General features: G+C 43.9%; 1 protein-coding gene across 4 annotated transcripts in view; it reads left to right on the top strand.

The window, feature by feature from the left end:
• The window catches only part of AJAP1 (adherens junctions associated protein 1), a 325555-nt gene extending 312170 nt beyond the window's left edge, over window positions 1-13385 (top strand). For all 4 annotated transcript variants that reach the window (XM_056544512.1, XM_056544511.1, XM_056544508.1 and 1 more), the window contains one exon: window positions 9570-13385. Coding sequence is in view for 1 of the 4 variants with exons in the window: in XM_056544511.1 (XP_056400486.1) it covers window positions 9570-9591 (22 nt within the window). In the remaining 3 variants the exon portion in view is untranslated. The remainder of the gene's footprint in view (window positions 1-9569) is intronic.
• The last annotated feature ends 1680 nt before the right edge of the window (window positions 13386-15065 follow it).

Raw genomic sequence — 15065 nt, 5'->3', positions numbered from 1 at the left:
TTAAAGGCGTCTTCCGCTTGAGGAGGCCAGGACTTGGGATCGGCATTTTTTTTGGTTAAAGCCACGATAGGAGCCACAAGGGTAGAAAAATGTGGAATAAATTGCCTGTAATAATTGGCGAACCCCAAAAAGCGTTGGATAGCACGGAGTCCGGAGGGGCGTGGCCAATCTAAGACGGCAGAGAGTTTGTCTGGATCCATTTGTAGTCCCTGGCCAGAGACCAAATATCCTAGAAAAGGAAGAGATTGGCATTCAAACAGACATTTCTCAATTTTAGCATAGAGTTGATTGTCACGAAGTCTCTGAAGAACCATACGGACATGCTGGCGGTGTTCTTCTAGATTGGCCGAAAAAATTAGGATATCATCCAGATATACAACAACACAAGAGTATAACAGATCACGAAAAATTTCATTAACAAAGTCTTGGAAGACAGCAGGGGCGTTGCACAGGCCAAAGGGCATGACCAGATACTCAAAGTGTCCATCTCTGGTGTTAAATGCTGTTTTCCACTCATCCCCCTCTCTGATGCGGATGAGGTTATAGGCGCCTCTTAAGTCCAATTTAGTAAAGATGTGGGCACCTTGGAGGCGATCAAAGAGTTCAGAGATGAGGGGTAGGGGGTAGCGGTTCTTAACCGTGATTTTATTAAGACCGCGGTAGTCAATGCAAGGACGTAGGGAGCCATCTTTTTTGGACACAAAGAAAAATCCGGCTCCGGCAGGAGAGGAGGATTTACGGATAAAGCCCTTTTTTAAATTTTCCTGGACGTATTCAGACATGGCAAGAGTCTCTGGGGCAGAGAGAGGATAAATTCTGCCCCGGGGTGGAGTAGTGCCCGGGAGGAGGTCGATAGGACAATCATAAGGCCTGTGAGGAGGTAGAGTCTCCGCTTGTTTTTTGCAGAAAACATCCGCGAAGTCCATATAGGCCTTAGGGAGACCGGTTACTGGAGGAACCACAGAGTCACGGCAAGGGTTACTGGGAACCGGTTTTAGACAGTCCTTGGAACAAGAGGGCCCCCAACTCTTGATCTCCCCAGTGGACCAATCCAGGGTTGGGGAATGAAGTTGAAGCCAGGGAAGTCCAAGGAGAATTTCCGAGGTGCAATTGGGGAGGACCAAAAGTTCAATCCTCTCGTGATGAGATCCGATGCTCATTAGAAGGGGCTCCGTGCGGAAACGTATGGTACAGTCCAATCTTTCATTGTTTACACAATTGATGTAAAGGGGTCTGGCGAGACTGGTCACTGGGATGTTGAACCTGTTGACGAGAGAGGCCAAAATAAAATTTCCTGCAGATCCAGAGTCCAAGAAGGCCACAGTAGAGAAGGAGAAGGCAGAGGCAGACATCCGCACAGGCACAGTAAGACGTGGAGAAGCAGAGTAGACATCAAGGATTGTCTCACCTTTGTGCGGAGTCAGCGTACGTCTTTCCAGGCGGGGAGGACGGATAGGACAATCCCTCAGGAAGTGTTCGGTACTAGCACAGTACAGGCAGAGGTTCTCCATGCGGCGTCGTGTCCTCTCTTGAGGTGTCAGGCGAGACCGGTCGACCTGCATAGCCTCCACGGCGGGAGGCACAGGAACAGATTGCAGGGGACCAGAGGAGAGAGGAGCCGAGGAGAAGAAACGCCTCGTGCGAACAGAGTCCATATCTTGGCGGAGCTCCTGACGCCTTTCGGAAAAACGCATGTCAATGCGAGTGGCTAGGTGAATAAGTTCATGAAGATTAGCAGGCATTTCTCGTGCGGCCAGAACATCTTTAATGTTGCTGGATAGGCCTTTTTTAAAGGTCGCGCAGAGGGCCTCATTGTTCCAGGATAATTCTGAAGCAAGAGTACGGAATTGTACGGCATACTCGCCAACGGAAGAATTACCCTGGACCAGGTTCAACAGGGCAGTCTCAGCAGAAGAGGCTCGGGCAGGTTCCTCAAAGACACTTCGGATTTCCGAGAAGAAGGAGTGTACGGAGGCAGTGACGGGGTCATTGCGGTCCCAGAGCGGTGTGGCCCAAGACAGGGCTTTTCCAGACAGAAGGCTGACTACGAAAGCCACCTTAGACCTTTCAGTGGGAAACAGGTCCGACATCATCTCCAGATGCAGGGAACATTGGGAAAGAAAGCCACGGCAAAACTTAGAGTCCCCATCAAATTTATCCGGCAAGGATAGGCGTAGACCAGGAGCGGCCACTCGCTGCGGAGGAGGTGCAGGAGCTGGCGGAGGAGATGACTGCTGAAGCTGTGGTAGTAACTGCTGTAGCATAACGGTCAGTTGAGACAGCTGTTGGCCTTGTTGCGCTATCTGTTGTGACTGCTGGGCGACCACCGTGGTGAGGTCAGCGACAACTGGCAGAGGAACTTCAGCGGGATCCATGGCCGGATCTACTGTCACGATGCCGGCTGGCAGGTAGTGGATCCTCTGTGCCGGAGAGGGATTGGCGTGGACCGTGCTAGTGGACCGGTTCTAAGTCACTACTGGTTTTCACCAGAGCCCGCCGCAAAGCGGGATGGTCTTGCTGCGGCGGTAGTGACCAGGTCGTATCCACTAGCAACGGCTCACCTCTCAGGCTGCTGAAGATAGGCGCGGTACAAGGGAGTAGACAGAAGCAAGGTCGGACGTAGCAGAAGGTCGGGGCAGGCAGCAAGGATCGTAGTCAGGGGCAACGGCAGGAGGTCTGGAACACAGGCTAGGAACACACAAGGAAACGCTTTCACTGGCACAATGGCAACAAGATCCGGCAAGGAAGTGCAGGGGAAGTGAGGTGATATAGGGAAGTGCACAGGTGAAGACACTAATTGGAATCACTGCGCCAATCAGCGGCGCAGTGGCCCTTTAAATCGCAAAGACCCGGCGCGCGCGCGCCCTAGGGAGCGGGGCCGCGCGCGCCGGGACAGGACCGAGGGAGAGCGAGTCAGGTACGGGAGCCGGGGTGCGCATCGCGAGCGGGCGCTACCCGCATCGCGAATCGCATCCCGGCTGGAAGCGGAATCGCAGCGCCCCGGGTCAGTGGATCTGACCGGAGCGCTGCAGCGGGGAGAGTGTAGCGAGCGCTCCGGGGAGGAGCGGGGACCCGGAGCGCTCGGCGTAACAGTGGCCCTCAGTGATGCCCTCTGCCAGTGTTGGGAATCCCCTTCAGATTTCTACTTGACCTAATTTGTCAACATTTCCTGAATCGTGTCAGCGCGTCCACCTCTTGTCAGTTTATCTTTCCTTGGGTTTCACATCTTTCTGCACAAATTTGAATTGACTCGTAAATCTCAGTTGACTTGGGTCGAATTCTCATCTTAGTAGCTTTTTCCCAAATATGACATTTTCTGTAACAATTTAGTTACTTGGAACAAAATATTTCAGAAAATGGGGCTCTTATAGTAATCAGACAGTTTCTTGGTTTGGATATTTTTTTTAATAGAATGTATTGTTTTATTTCATATTTATACAATAATTATATTTATACTGAAAATTAAAGGGGTTGTCCAGGACTTTTTAATAAACTAGCATAGCATAGACTTTTATGGGTGTTATATGTTCTATATACACTTACATTTTTCCGATGACCGCTCTGCCTGTGATCTGGGATATTTTATAGATTTTAGCCCCACCCCTGAAGAACATCGGAGCCCAGTAGAAGCTGCAGTAGGAAGGGTAGTACGATGTGGAGGACACCATTGGTTTGTTATTACCTTGTGGTTTGCATGGTGGTTAAGTAGTTAGTGCTGTTACCTTGCAGTGCTGCAGTCCTGGGAGCAAATCGGCCAAGGACCAAATCTGCAAGGAGTTTGTATGTTCTCTTTATATTTACATGGCTTTTATCCCACACTTCAAAACATGGTAATAGGTCAATTTGGCATTTAGTTTATGAGCCCTATTGGGGTTAGGGACCAATGTGATTGATAATTGATTGACAATCTTTGTACAGCACTGCAAAATATATTGGTGCTATATTAGTAAAGGAATTATTATTATTAATAATATTGTATTGTAAAGATCTACAGTGACAGGACAGTGCTGCTCCTTTCTGTAATATGGAGAGGAGATATCACCTGATCTTTTTGGGAGTAGCATTGAGCAAACTTTACAAAAGCTTGGCAGACTCGCCGATGAACAGGTTCTCTGTAATCCAGCAATTAAATAAGACCCAAAATAAGTGTATAACACTGCCTACAAGCCCTGTATAACACTTCTAGGGTCACCAAGGAATATATACAAGTAGTTTTATGGTTTTAAAGATAATTGAATGTCAACTTTAGTAACCAATGGTAACTAACAGCTTGTTTAAAACACATTGCACTAATGGATTTTGTTTGCTTTTTAACACTAAAATAAATGTGCTTGAAGTATCCTTGGTTTTTGGCAGATGATTACCGGTGGTAAAATGAACACGAAGGTGTCGGAAGACATAATGGCCTTCTCCAGACACAACAAAAATTATCTTTTTTTGGGGGAGAGTTGCAACAGGGTTCGTAAAGAACTAGTAGATTGCAAAGTAATAGCTTTTGTAAATATTGAAATGTTTAAAACATTTTTGAAAATTCAACCTTTTTGGGAATTGCAGCAGGTTTTGTAGCTGAAAAGGGATGAAAATATAATGGCTTGTTCCAAGTGTTCCAAAAATTCTCCCTTTGGGCATTACAACAGGATTGGTGTCCCAGAATGGTGAAGAAGAAATAGGTTTTGTATAAAAAGTGGAAAAATTGGGATCATGGATTGAGTAGGTCTGGCTGGAAGTAGCAGCAGCAAGGGTAGTGGACTGGTGATTGTTGTAACCAGAGGAAAACAGGCAATGGTGGACTAGTGATACTTCTAGCCAGGCCTAGTGATGCCTCTCCATGTGCTTACATAGCTATGCTTACGAACCCTGCCTTTGCCTCACTTTCTCTCTGCAGGGACGGCCCTGTGCCTGCTTTCCTGCATCTGGTAACATCTTAAAGAATTTCCACATGGCAGGATACAGTAAAGAGATCGGTATATCATTTCCTGACTGTGCCCCTGTACATCACCACCTGACTGACCATCACCACCCAACTGTGCCCCTGTACATCACCGCCCGACTGTGCCCCAGTACATCACCCCCCGACTGTACCCCTGTACATCATCACCCAACTGTACATCACCACCCGACTGTGCCCCTGTACATAACCACCCAACTGTACATCACCACCCGACTGTGCCCCTGTACATCACCGCCCGACTGTGCCCCAGTACATCACCCCCCGACTGTGCCCCTGTACATCATTACCCAACTGTACATCACCACCCGACTGTGCCCCTGTACATCACCACCCAACTGTACATCACCGCCCGACTGTGCCCCAGTACATCACCCCCCGACTGTACCCCTGTACATCATCACCCAACTGTACATCACCACCCGACTGTGCCCCTGTACATCACCACCCAACTGTACATCACCACCCGACTGTGCCCCTGTACATCACCACCCAACTGTACATCACCACCCGACTGTGCCCCTGTACATCACCACCTGACTGTACATCACCACCCAACTGTGGCCCAGTACATCACCACCCGACTGTACATCACCGCCCGACTGTGCCCCTGTACATCACCACCTGACTGTGCCCCTGTACATCACTGCCTGACTGTGCACCTGTACATTACCACCTGACTGTGCCCCTGTACATCACCACCTGACTGTACATCACCACCCGACTGTGCCCCTGTACATCACCACCCGACTGTACATCACCGCCCCACTGTGCCCCTGTACATCACCACCTGACTGTACATCACCACCCGACTGTGCCCCTGTACATCACCACCCGACTGTACATCACCGCCCGACTGTGCCCCTGTACATCACCACCCGACTGTACATCACCGCCCGACTGTGCCCCTGTACATCACCACCTGACTGTACATCACCACCCGACTGTGCCCCTGTACATCACCACCCGACTGTACATCACCGGCCGACTGTGCCCCTGTACATCACTGCCCGACTGTGCCCCTGTACATCACTGCCTGACTGTGCACCTGTACATTACCACCTGACTGTGCCCCTGTACATAACTGGCCGACTGTGCCCCTGTACATCACTGCCCGACTGTGCCCCTGTACATCACCGCCCGACTGTGCCCCTGTACATCACCACCTGACTGTACATCACCACCCGACTGTACATCACCACCCGACTGTGCCCCTTTACATCACCGCCCAACTGTGCCTCTGTACATCACCACCCGACTGTGCCCCTGTACATCGCCGGCCGACTGTGCCCCTGCACATCACCACCCGACTGTACATCACCACCCAACTGTGCCTCTGTACATTACCGCCCAACTTTGCCCCTGTACATCACCGCCCGACTGTACATCAACACCCGACTGTACATCACCACCCAACTGTGCCTCTGTACTTTACCGCCCAACTGTGCCCCTGTACATCACCGCCCGACTGTACATCACCCCCCGACTGTACATCACCACCCGACTGTGCCTCTGTACATTACCGCCCAACTGTGCCCCTGTACATCACCGCCCGACTGTACATCACCACCCGACTGTACATCACCACCCGACTGTGCCTCTGTACATTACCGCCCAACTGTGCCCCTGTACATCACTGCCCGACTGTACATCACCACCCGACTGTACATCACCACCCGACTGTGCCTCTGTACATTACTGCCCGACTGTGCCCCTGTACATCACCGTCCGTCTGTGCCCCTCTTCTAGAACACTTTTTTCTCAAGCCTTCAGATCCAGCACAAGTGTCACCATCACCTGCTCCTGAGCTGCTCAGACCAACATCCTGCTGACATCCTCAACTCTAAACTCTTCATCATTCCCATCACTCCTCTCAGTAAGAACTTCTGATGTGTGATTGTGGCCTCCTTGTTCCCCCTCAGCACATCCACCATGATGCCTTACAGTATCCCCACCACCCCACTGGCTAAACATCATCAGACTCTTCCTCTACAAATAACAAGTCAACCAGTCCACTACTACTCTACTACTACCACGAGGCACCAGGCTGTTGCAATTATGTGTACTGGGCCGTGGGAAAATGGGTGCTGCCCACAAAGCTGCTACGGCCACTAACATACTTAAAGGAGTACTCTAGTGCAGAGTATTCCTGCTCCGTTCTGCCCGGGCTGCAAAATAAATGAAAATGAACCATCACTCACCTTCCTGGGTTCCCGCGGAGCGCAACTACAGCTGTTCGGTCCTCCGATGCATCTCCTTCATACTTCCGGGTGTAACGAAGCGTCGCCGGCCGAGGCTGAACATCGCGGCGGCCAGCGATAGGCTGAGCGCTATGTGACACTTCGTTACACCCGGAAGTATGAAGGAGATGCCCCGGAGGACCGAACAGCTATAGTGGCGCTCCGCGGGAACCCAGGGAGGTGAGTGATGGTTTATTTTCATTTATTTTGCAGCCCGGGCAGAACGGACCAGGAATACTCTGCACTAGAGTACTCCTTTAATGACAGAGGACATGGTACGGGTGCTCTATCCTCTACTCCTTCCTTTGTCAACCATTCCTCTAAGAGACATTTTTTTTAAAGAAAGGTATTTGGAGGTTATTAATATGTTTTGGGGGATTTGGCAGTCACTAAGTAGTCAAGAGCCGAGAAACTGCCAGTCAACTATGCTGCCCCTTTATTGGCCTGGGTGCTGTATATCATATAATGGAAACAATGATTCAATTATCTGGGTCATGTGATCTTGTGCTAGGTGCAAGGTTGCCGGGCTACCCTGACATCATCTCAGTGTTCCCAGTCCTAGAACCTCTAGTTATTTAGGTGCCCAAACACCACATTTTCTTCACCCCTTCTGCTGATAATAGCGCCGGAAGCCGATTTTACCCTAAAGTTCTGAGCACTACCCTGCTCCCCAGACTCATCTCTAGTTATGAGTCACCATTCTATATATATATTATGCTAAGGTTAACTTTCAACAGAATCTCGGGTCATTATAAACCCTCATCCGGACTGTTGATACCACATTCACCTGTGGGTTGACCCCACCCCTTTCCGGGAGTATTGACAACTTGGGCTAAACCCTGTGCTCCATACTTACAGGTTACCTACTATCAATTGTGTGTAAGTTTTCCAGGACTAGAACTGAATTTTTTATTTATTATTTTGGGAGGAAGGGGTTTATTCACTTTTATTAAAACTTTTTTTTTTTTTTTACTTTTTCTTTACACTTTTTTAGTGCCCACAGGGGACTATCTTTTGAAATCTTTAGAATTCAAATACTGATCAGTGCTATGCAAATCAATGATCAGTGTTATCAGCGATCTTCTTCTCTGTCTGCTAGAAGGCGGACCAGAAGATCATTGCTACAGATGACCGGGAGAAGGCAAGAGAAGCTCCAGCGGCCATCTTGATTTATCAGACACCTAAGCCCTGCAGATGTTTCAGATGCCGTGATCGGCATTGATCACGGCATCTGAGGGGTTAATGGCAGATCACATTAGGGGGATCCCTAATATCCATCTTTATTGCTGAGTGCCCTGACAGCAGCTGTAGCTTACATGCTTTATAGCCGCAGCGTAAATGTACAGCGCTCTGCACAAAGTTACTTGCTGCAGCTCCGAACATTTGGGGAGCATGTTCTTATGGGGTTAATCTTGTTTATTACCAGTTACTTAGTATAGTTGTTTGTTGATGTTTTTATGAGGACAGATTTGGTTTCTTTATTTATATAAATTCATGATCTGTTATTTAGTGAAGTTTCAGCCATAATAGTCTTTGGACTGTAATGCAAACTTAAATACATAACCAGTACAGACAGATAGAGCTCTATAGTGACTTATGGTCGTGCACAGGTCTAAAATAGTCGATTCCCAAGACCTTTAAATGCCCTTGATTCATAAAAGTGCATCAGGCTGATTGATCAACTTGCTGTATGTCAAGCCTGTCTAGTCTAAGTTTAGACCATATTTTAGTTGGCTTATTTCAAACCAGGATTGTGTGCCAAAATTATGGCGAGTGCAAAGGATGGGGATAAGATATCTGATCATGGGGGCACCCACTGCTGGTCCCTCAGTGACCTCCTGCAGCACTGGCATTCTAAACAAATGCCCCCTTGTAAAGTCACAACACACCCCCTTCATGCATGTCTATGGGAGGGGGCGTGTCTGCCGACACACCATCCCATGAAGGGGGTGTGACCATGACATCACAAGCGGGTGTGCCCATGATATCACGATCATTGCATCCGGCTCCTAGAGTTCTGAACAAAATGTTCAGAATGCGTGAGCACTGGAGTACCCCTTTAATATGTAGCCAAATTAACTTGTTTTAGATTAATAGGACAACTATAGACTGATGTGTATCGAAATAGCTGTAGATGCAATAGTAAAGGCAATAGTCTTTATTCAATTTATGCGTTCTCTACTGTATTTGAAAAATTTGAATTGTTGTGTTTCAGCTCTGCTCAGTCTTCACATTACTATAAGATTATGACAGATTTACCCAAAAGTATAAATCTAAAATATTTCCAAAAACTTCCGAATTCACTATATAGCTATGTAATATTGTGTTCTTTCTCTTCTTCTCTAACTTTTTCTTTTTCTTTTCTTCTTATCTCCCTTCAGGATTCCCTTAGTGAACCTGTAAAAAAAAAAAAAACATAACAGGTATCTACTATTTTTGTTTACGAATGGGACAGAGCAGAACTCTACCGGACAAATATATTTTTATAATATGTAAAACCTACAGACACTGTAATTTTTTTCCTCAAAATATATGTTTTTTGGGGTTTGTTTTTGGATAAAAGACAAATGAAGAAAAAAAAATTTCAATGATCAGAAGAAATTCTCAAAACAAACAAAAAAAAAAGACTCACCATATGAATTTTTGGATTTGGACTGTGATTTTTGAGCCTGTGCCAATAATACCAATATGTGCCATGAGTCGATGTTGGAGACTTCCATTGAAAATGAAGTTAAGTGAATTCATCTTAAAAAAAATAAAATAAAAAAAAGCGGCAAAAATAAGGAATCGGTGACCTGTTTATAGGGGATTAAACATTGTATAGAGACAAAAAATGCATCTTTTTTTTTTTCTTTTTAGTGGTGTAGCATTTTCTGGGCTATTGTTTTAACACATTTCTTTTAATACACTTAGAATTTAATGTATAATTTTAAGAACAGTCATTGCCACTGCTTTAAAATAGGTAAATACTCAAAGATATCCATGTGACAGTATGAAAACTTTTCTAAGGAATCAATATTTTAATTGTTCTTTAAAGTATTGAATTGCCTTTTAATACTTTAGTGCTGAGAACCTATATGCAACAATACTTTGTATTATCTTTATTTATTCATTTTATGTCGAAGGAATAAAATTGTGATCCTTTTTTATTTTCACATTTTTTTGGAGGGAGGTGGACAGGAAAAGTAAAAAAATTATATTTTTATTTACCCAAAAAATAAAATAAATAAAACGTATTCTACTTCAAAATTGTAAACATTTGACTCCATATCAGAGAAGACATGAAGAAAATGTAAAGAATAAATAAAATACAGAATTCTAAAGTTTTAAAATTTATTCACCATCGTTAAGGTCATGAAACAAATGCAAAAATAAGATAAAATAAAAATAGACCAAAACTTTGACAGGAAATGAAACATTTTTTTTGATTTAATAAATAAATAAATAAATAAAGTAAAATATTCAAAAACAAAAAAATTACAATTCCTTATCAATAAAGCCATGTAAAAAATGAGTGACATGAGTTAAAGTCAATAAAAAAAATTAAGATTATTGTCATAAAAACAATCAAACTGAATTTATAATTCTGTTTAAGGTCTATTTAAAACCATTATCGGGGTGTTACAATTCTCCCAGGACAAGTGCCAAATGATTAAATATGAAATAAGACTCCAACCTACAACAATAGTAAGTCTGGGCCATGGTGCAAATCATAGTATGACTAAATCACTAAAATACACAAAAAAAATGTAACTAAAAATATTTGAATTATTATTTTTTGTACTCAACTCCTTATACACTAAGTCATGTGAGAAATTATAAAGCTATTAAAAATAAAGCAAATTTAAAACATTGTTTTTTTTTAATAGTTTTTAATAAAAGATGGAAAAAAAATCAAAAAAAAAATTTGAGAATTCCCTATTTATGGAGTGATGTAGGAAACCATAGAGTGACTGAATGATTAAAGCAAGTTTATAACAAAGGTAAATTATTTTTTAACTATGTACTTAGGAAGGAATCTATGCCAAGTATCTCCTAGGAGTGGAGTGAAATAAGAAATAATAGAATGACTGAATGATTTAAGTGTCCGTGTTATTAAAAAAACAAAACTTTTTTTTAATCGGTTGGGAGTTTTGGGACCTCTGACGATCAGTAGCATGAATAGAAGGGAGCACGTGTTTAAAGGTGTACTCAGCCCCTAGACATCTTATCCCCTTTTCCAAAAGATAGAGCATAAGGTGTCTGATCAAGGGGTCCAGCCACTGGGACCCCTGCAATCTCTGGCTCGGCACCCCAGCGTTCTGAACATTTATATTCAGAATGCTGGCGTTGGGTGGCCTTGTTGGTGACGTCATGCCATGCCCCCTCCATTCATGTCTATGGAGGGGGCGTGACGGCCATCACGCCCCCTCCCATAGACATGAATGGAGGGGGTGTGATGTCACAACCACGGCCACCCAGCACCAGCGCTCTGAACATAAATGTTCAGAACGCTGGGGTGCCAAGCCAGAGATTGCGGGAGGTAAGTGGCCAAACCCCTGCAATCACACATCTTATCCTCTGTGCTTTGGAAAAGGGGATAAGATGTCTCAGGGTGGAGAACCCCTTTAAGCGCTTTACATCCTGCTCCATTATAAGTTAATGGAGCCACAAGGAGAAGATTGCTGAAAGCTCCCTGCTCCTTTCCACTGAGACCCCAACCAATCAAAAGTTTTAATGGCAGGGACAATTAAAAACAAGTTTACAACAGAATGTTGTTGTTTGTTTTTGTATTAAATAAATGTAAAAAAAAAAAAAAAAAAAGAATGAAAAAATTCCAAATAATATTGCCAAGAATTCCCTATTTATAGATTGTTGTACAGTAGGAAATCATAGAGTGAATCTGTCACATTAAACAGTCAAGTGGGTGGTCCTAATGGGCATGCTGGGAGTTTTGCAACAACTGGGGTTACCTTGGTTGAAAAACACTGGATTGGCAGCTACATCTGTATACATACTCATACCAGGAAGGCTGTGACAGATTAGGACCGCCCACTGGACTCCCAAGCCCACAATGTGGCGGGCTTCTGATCAATAAATGAGAAGTTGTACTGGATCTATTCCCACACCACTATATCTGCTCTATAGAAACTGCTCACCTTGTTTGGTTGTGGAACAGACATAACCACTTTGCAGATGTATTTAGGGGGTGCAGCCCCCCAGGTGGTGGAATTGAAACGTGCAAGCTGAAGAATGAGGAGAAACTAGAGAAAATCCTGGTTGTTCGGCTCAATCTGCCGGGAGTTTGACTTAGTAAACCATGGGTATAATTTAAAATACAACATGTTTCAGGTCTTAGGAGACCCTTCATCAGGTGTAATTTCCCCCTGATGAAGGGGTTCCTGAGCACTGAAACCCATTTTGACTATGGTTTAAGTAATAAGAAATATCAATAATTTACTAAGTTACTCTCTTTCTGGAAGATTGTGCCAAACACCTGGGATTTTCTCCTCTTCAGTTCCTTTAAAAATTACAAAGACTGGAATATAACTTAGCAACATTAAAATAAATGAATAAACAAAAAATTACAGCCTATCTTACCTACAGGGGCGCCCAAAATTTGGGGATTTTAGATATTATTATACTGTGAGTTTATATTGTAAAATAGAAAGGGCACTTTTATTTAATTCTGTGTACATTGAATATGACTTTATAAAGCACAGTTATAAATGCTATAACATAAAAATACCCCATACACTTTAGCTTGCTTGTTCGATTTTTTTTATGTTTTTTTTTTTCCTTTCTGACATTAAACTGATTTATTGAAATAATATTTGGAGTACCTTATTTTCCTTTTATGCTCATTGTTCATTATTACTGTTTTTGCTTTTGCTCCCGGTTGTGAGTTGTTTGTGTAGTAATTCTTTCTTAAACACAATAACATATATCACATTTGATTTCTCATGTACAATTTCCAGATACACATGTAGGATTTTTATATATATGTAGATACAGTTCTTTTTTTGTGTTGATGTTAGAGCAGAAAATAAGCCCCAAAAATATTTACGATAATTTATAGACTTTATTTTTCTGCTAAAATATGGACTGAGCCTCTTCTCCACCTCAAAAATGTATATGAAGGTTTTACTTGCAATATATACTTATTTACAAAAAGATTATTCTGTCTGTTGTTATATAATAAATGGAAGAAAAACTAACATTTTTGTTTAATTTTGCCTATGATATTTTGAGTACTGGAGGGTCCATTACTTGGTCTTCGCTCAACCCCTACCAAGCCATAGCATAAAAAAATCTTAGGCCGATTGCCGGACATGGTGAATTTACCCTTATTCACCTCTTGGTACAACATTGCAAAACATAGTTTTATAAATTTTTTATCTGTTTTCACCCCAAAAATTCGGAGCACAACTGGATCCCGAAGGATCCCATTGACTTGAATGGAGTCCATCGGGGATCTGGTATTTTCCCGGAGTTTAGCAGAGAGAAAAAAATAGGACATGCAACATTTTTTCCCTTCTAGACTAAAGCCAATCCAACGGACTGACCAAGGAAGCTCCATATACCAGAGCACGATGGGTTTATACTGTTTGATACATTTAGTTTAGACTAAATATTTGTTTACTTTTGGAACATGTTACATTCGAATCACTGTCCTTTCCAGTTTCCAGCTAAGTCACAACCCGTGTCAAAAGAAGCAGAAATGTGTCTCAGAATGAATGTGTGATTCTATAATGTTACTAGGACAATTTGGATGTAGGTCAGTAACTTACAGAAAAATTAGATTTCTATATCCTTATCCATCTGTTTACTATGTTTCCTTTGCTTCACTTCTAATTACAAAACAATATCTATCTATCTATCTATCTCATATCTATCTATCTATCTATCTCATATCTATCTATCTATCTATCTATCTATCTATCTATCACATACAGTGGGGATCAAAAGTTTGGGCACCCCAGGTAAAAATTTGTATTAATGTGCATAAAGAAGCCAAGGAAAGATGGAAAAATCTCCAAAAGGCATCAAATTACAGATTAGACATTCTTATAATATGTCAACAAAAGTTACATTTTATTTCCATAATTTACAATTTCAAAATAACAGAAAACAAAAAAATGGCGTCTGCAAAAGTTTGGGCACCCTGCAGAATTTATAGCATGCACTGCCCTCTTTGCAAAGCTGAGACCTGCCAGTGTCATGGATTGTTCTCAATCATGATCTGAGAAGACCAGGTGATGTCAATCTCAAAGGTTTTAAATACCCAGACTCATCTGACCTTGCCCCAACAATCAGCACCATGGGTTGTCTAGAAATCTGAAACTGAAAATAGTTGACGCTCACAAAGCTGGAGAAGGCTATAAGAAGACAGCAAAACGTTTTTGTCACGATGCCGGCTGGCAGGAGGTGGATCCTCTGTGCCAGAGAGGGATTGGCGTGGACCGTGCTAGTGGACCGGTTCTAAGTCACTACTGGTTTTCACCAGAGCCCGCCGCAAAGCGGGATGGTCTTGCTGCGGCGGTAGTGACCAGGTCGTATCCACTAGCAACGGCTCAACCTCTCTGACTGCTGAAGATAGGCGCGGTACAAGGGAGTAGACAGAAGCAAGGTCGGACGTAGCAGAAGGTCGGGGGCAGGCGGCAAGGTTCGTAGTCAGGGTGGATAGCAGAAGTACTGGTACACAGGCTTTAGACACACAAAACGCTTTCACTAGGCACAAGGGCAACAAGATCCGGCAAGGGAGTGCAAGGGAGGAGACCAGATATAGCCAGGGAGCAGGTGGAAGCCAATTAAGCTAATTGGGCCAGGCACCAATCATTGGTGCACTGGCCCTTTAAGTCTCAGGGAGCTGGCGCGCGCGCGCCCTAGAGAGCGGA

The sequence above is a fragment of the Hyla sarda genome, chromosome 10, assembly GCF_029499605.1.
Source record: "Hyla sarda isolate aHylSar1 chromosome 10, aHylSar1.hap1, whole genome shotgun sequence".
NCBI classification, from domain to species: Eukaryota; Metazoa; Chordata; class Amphibia; order Anura; family Hylidae; genus Hyla; species Hyla sarda.
This window is presented reverse-complemented; position numbering and strand designations above follow the sequence as displayed.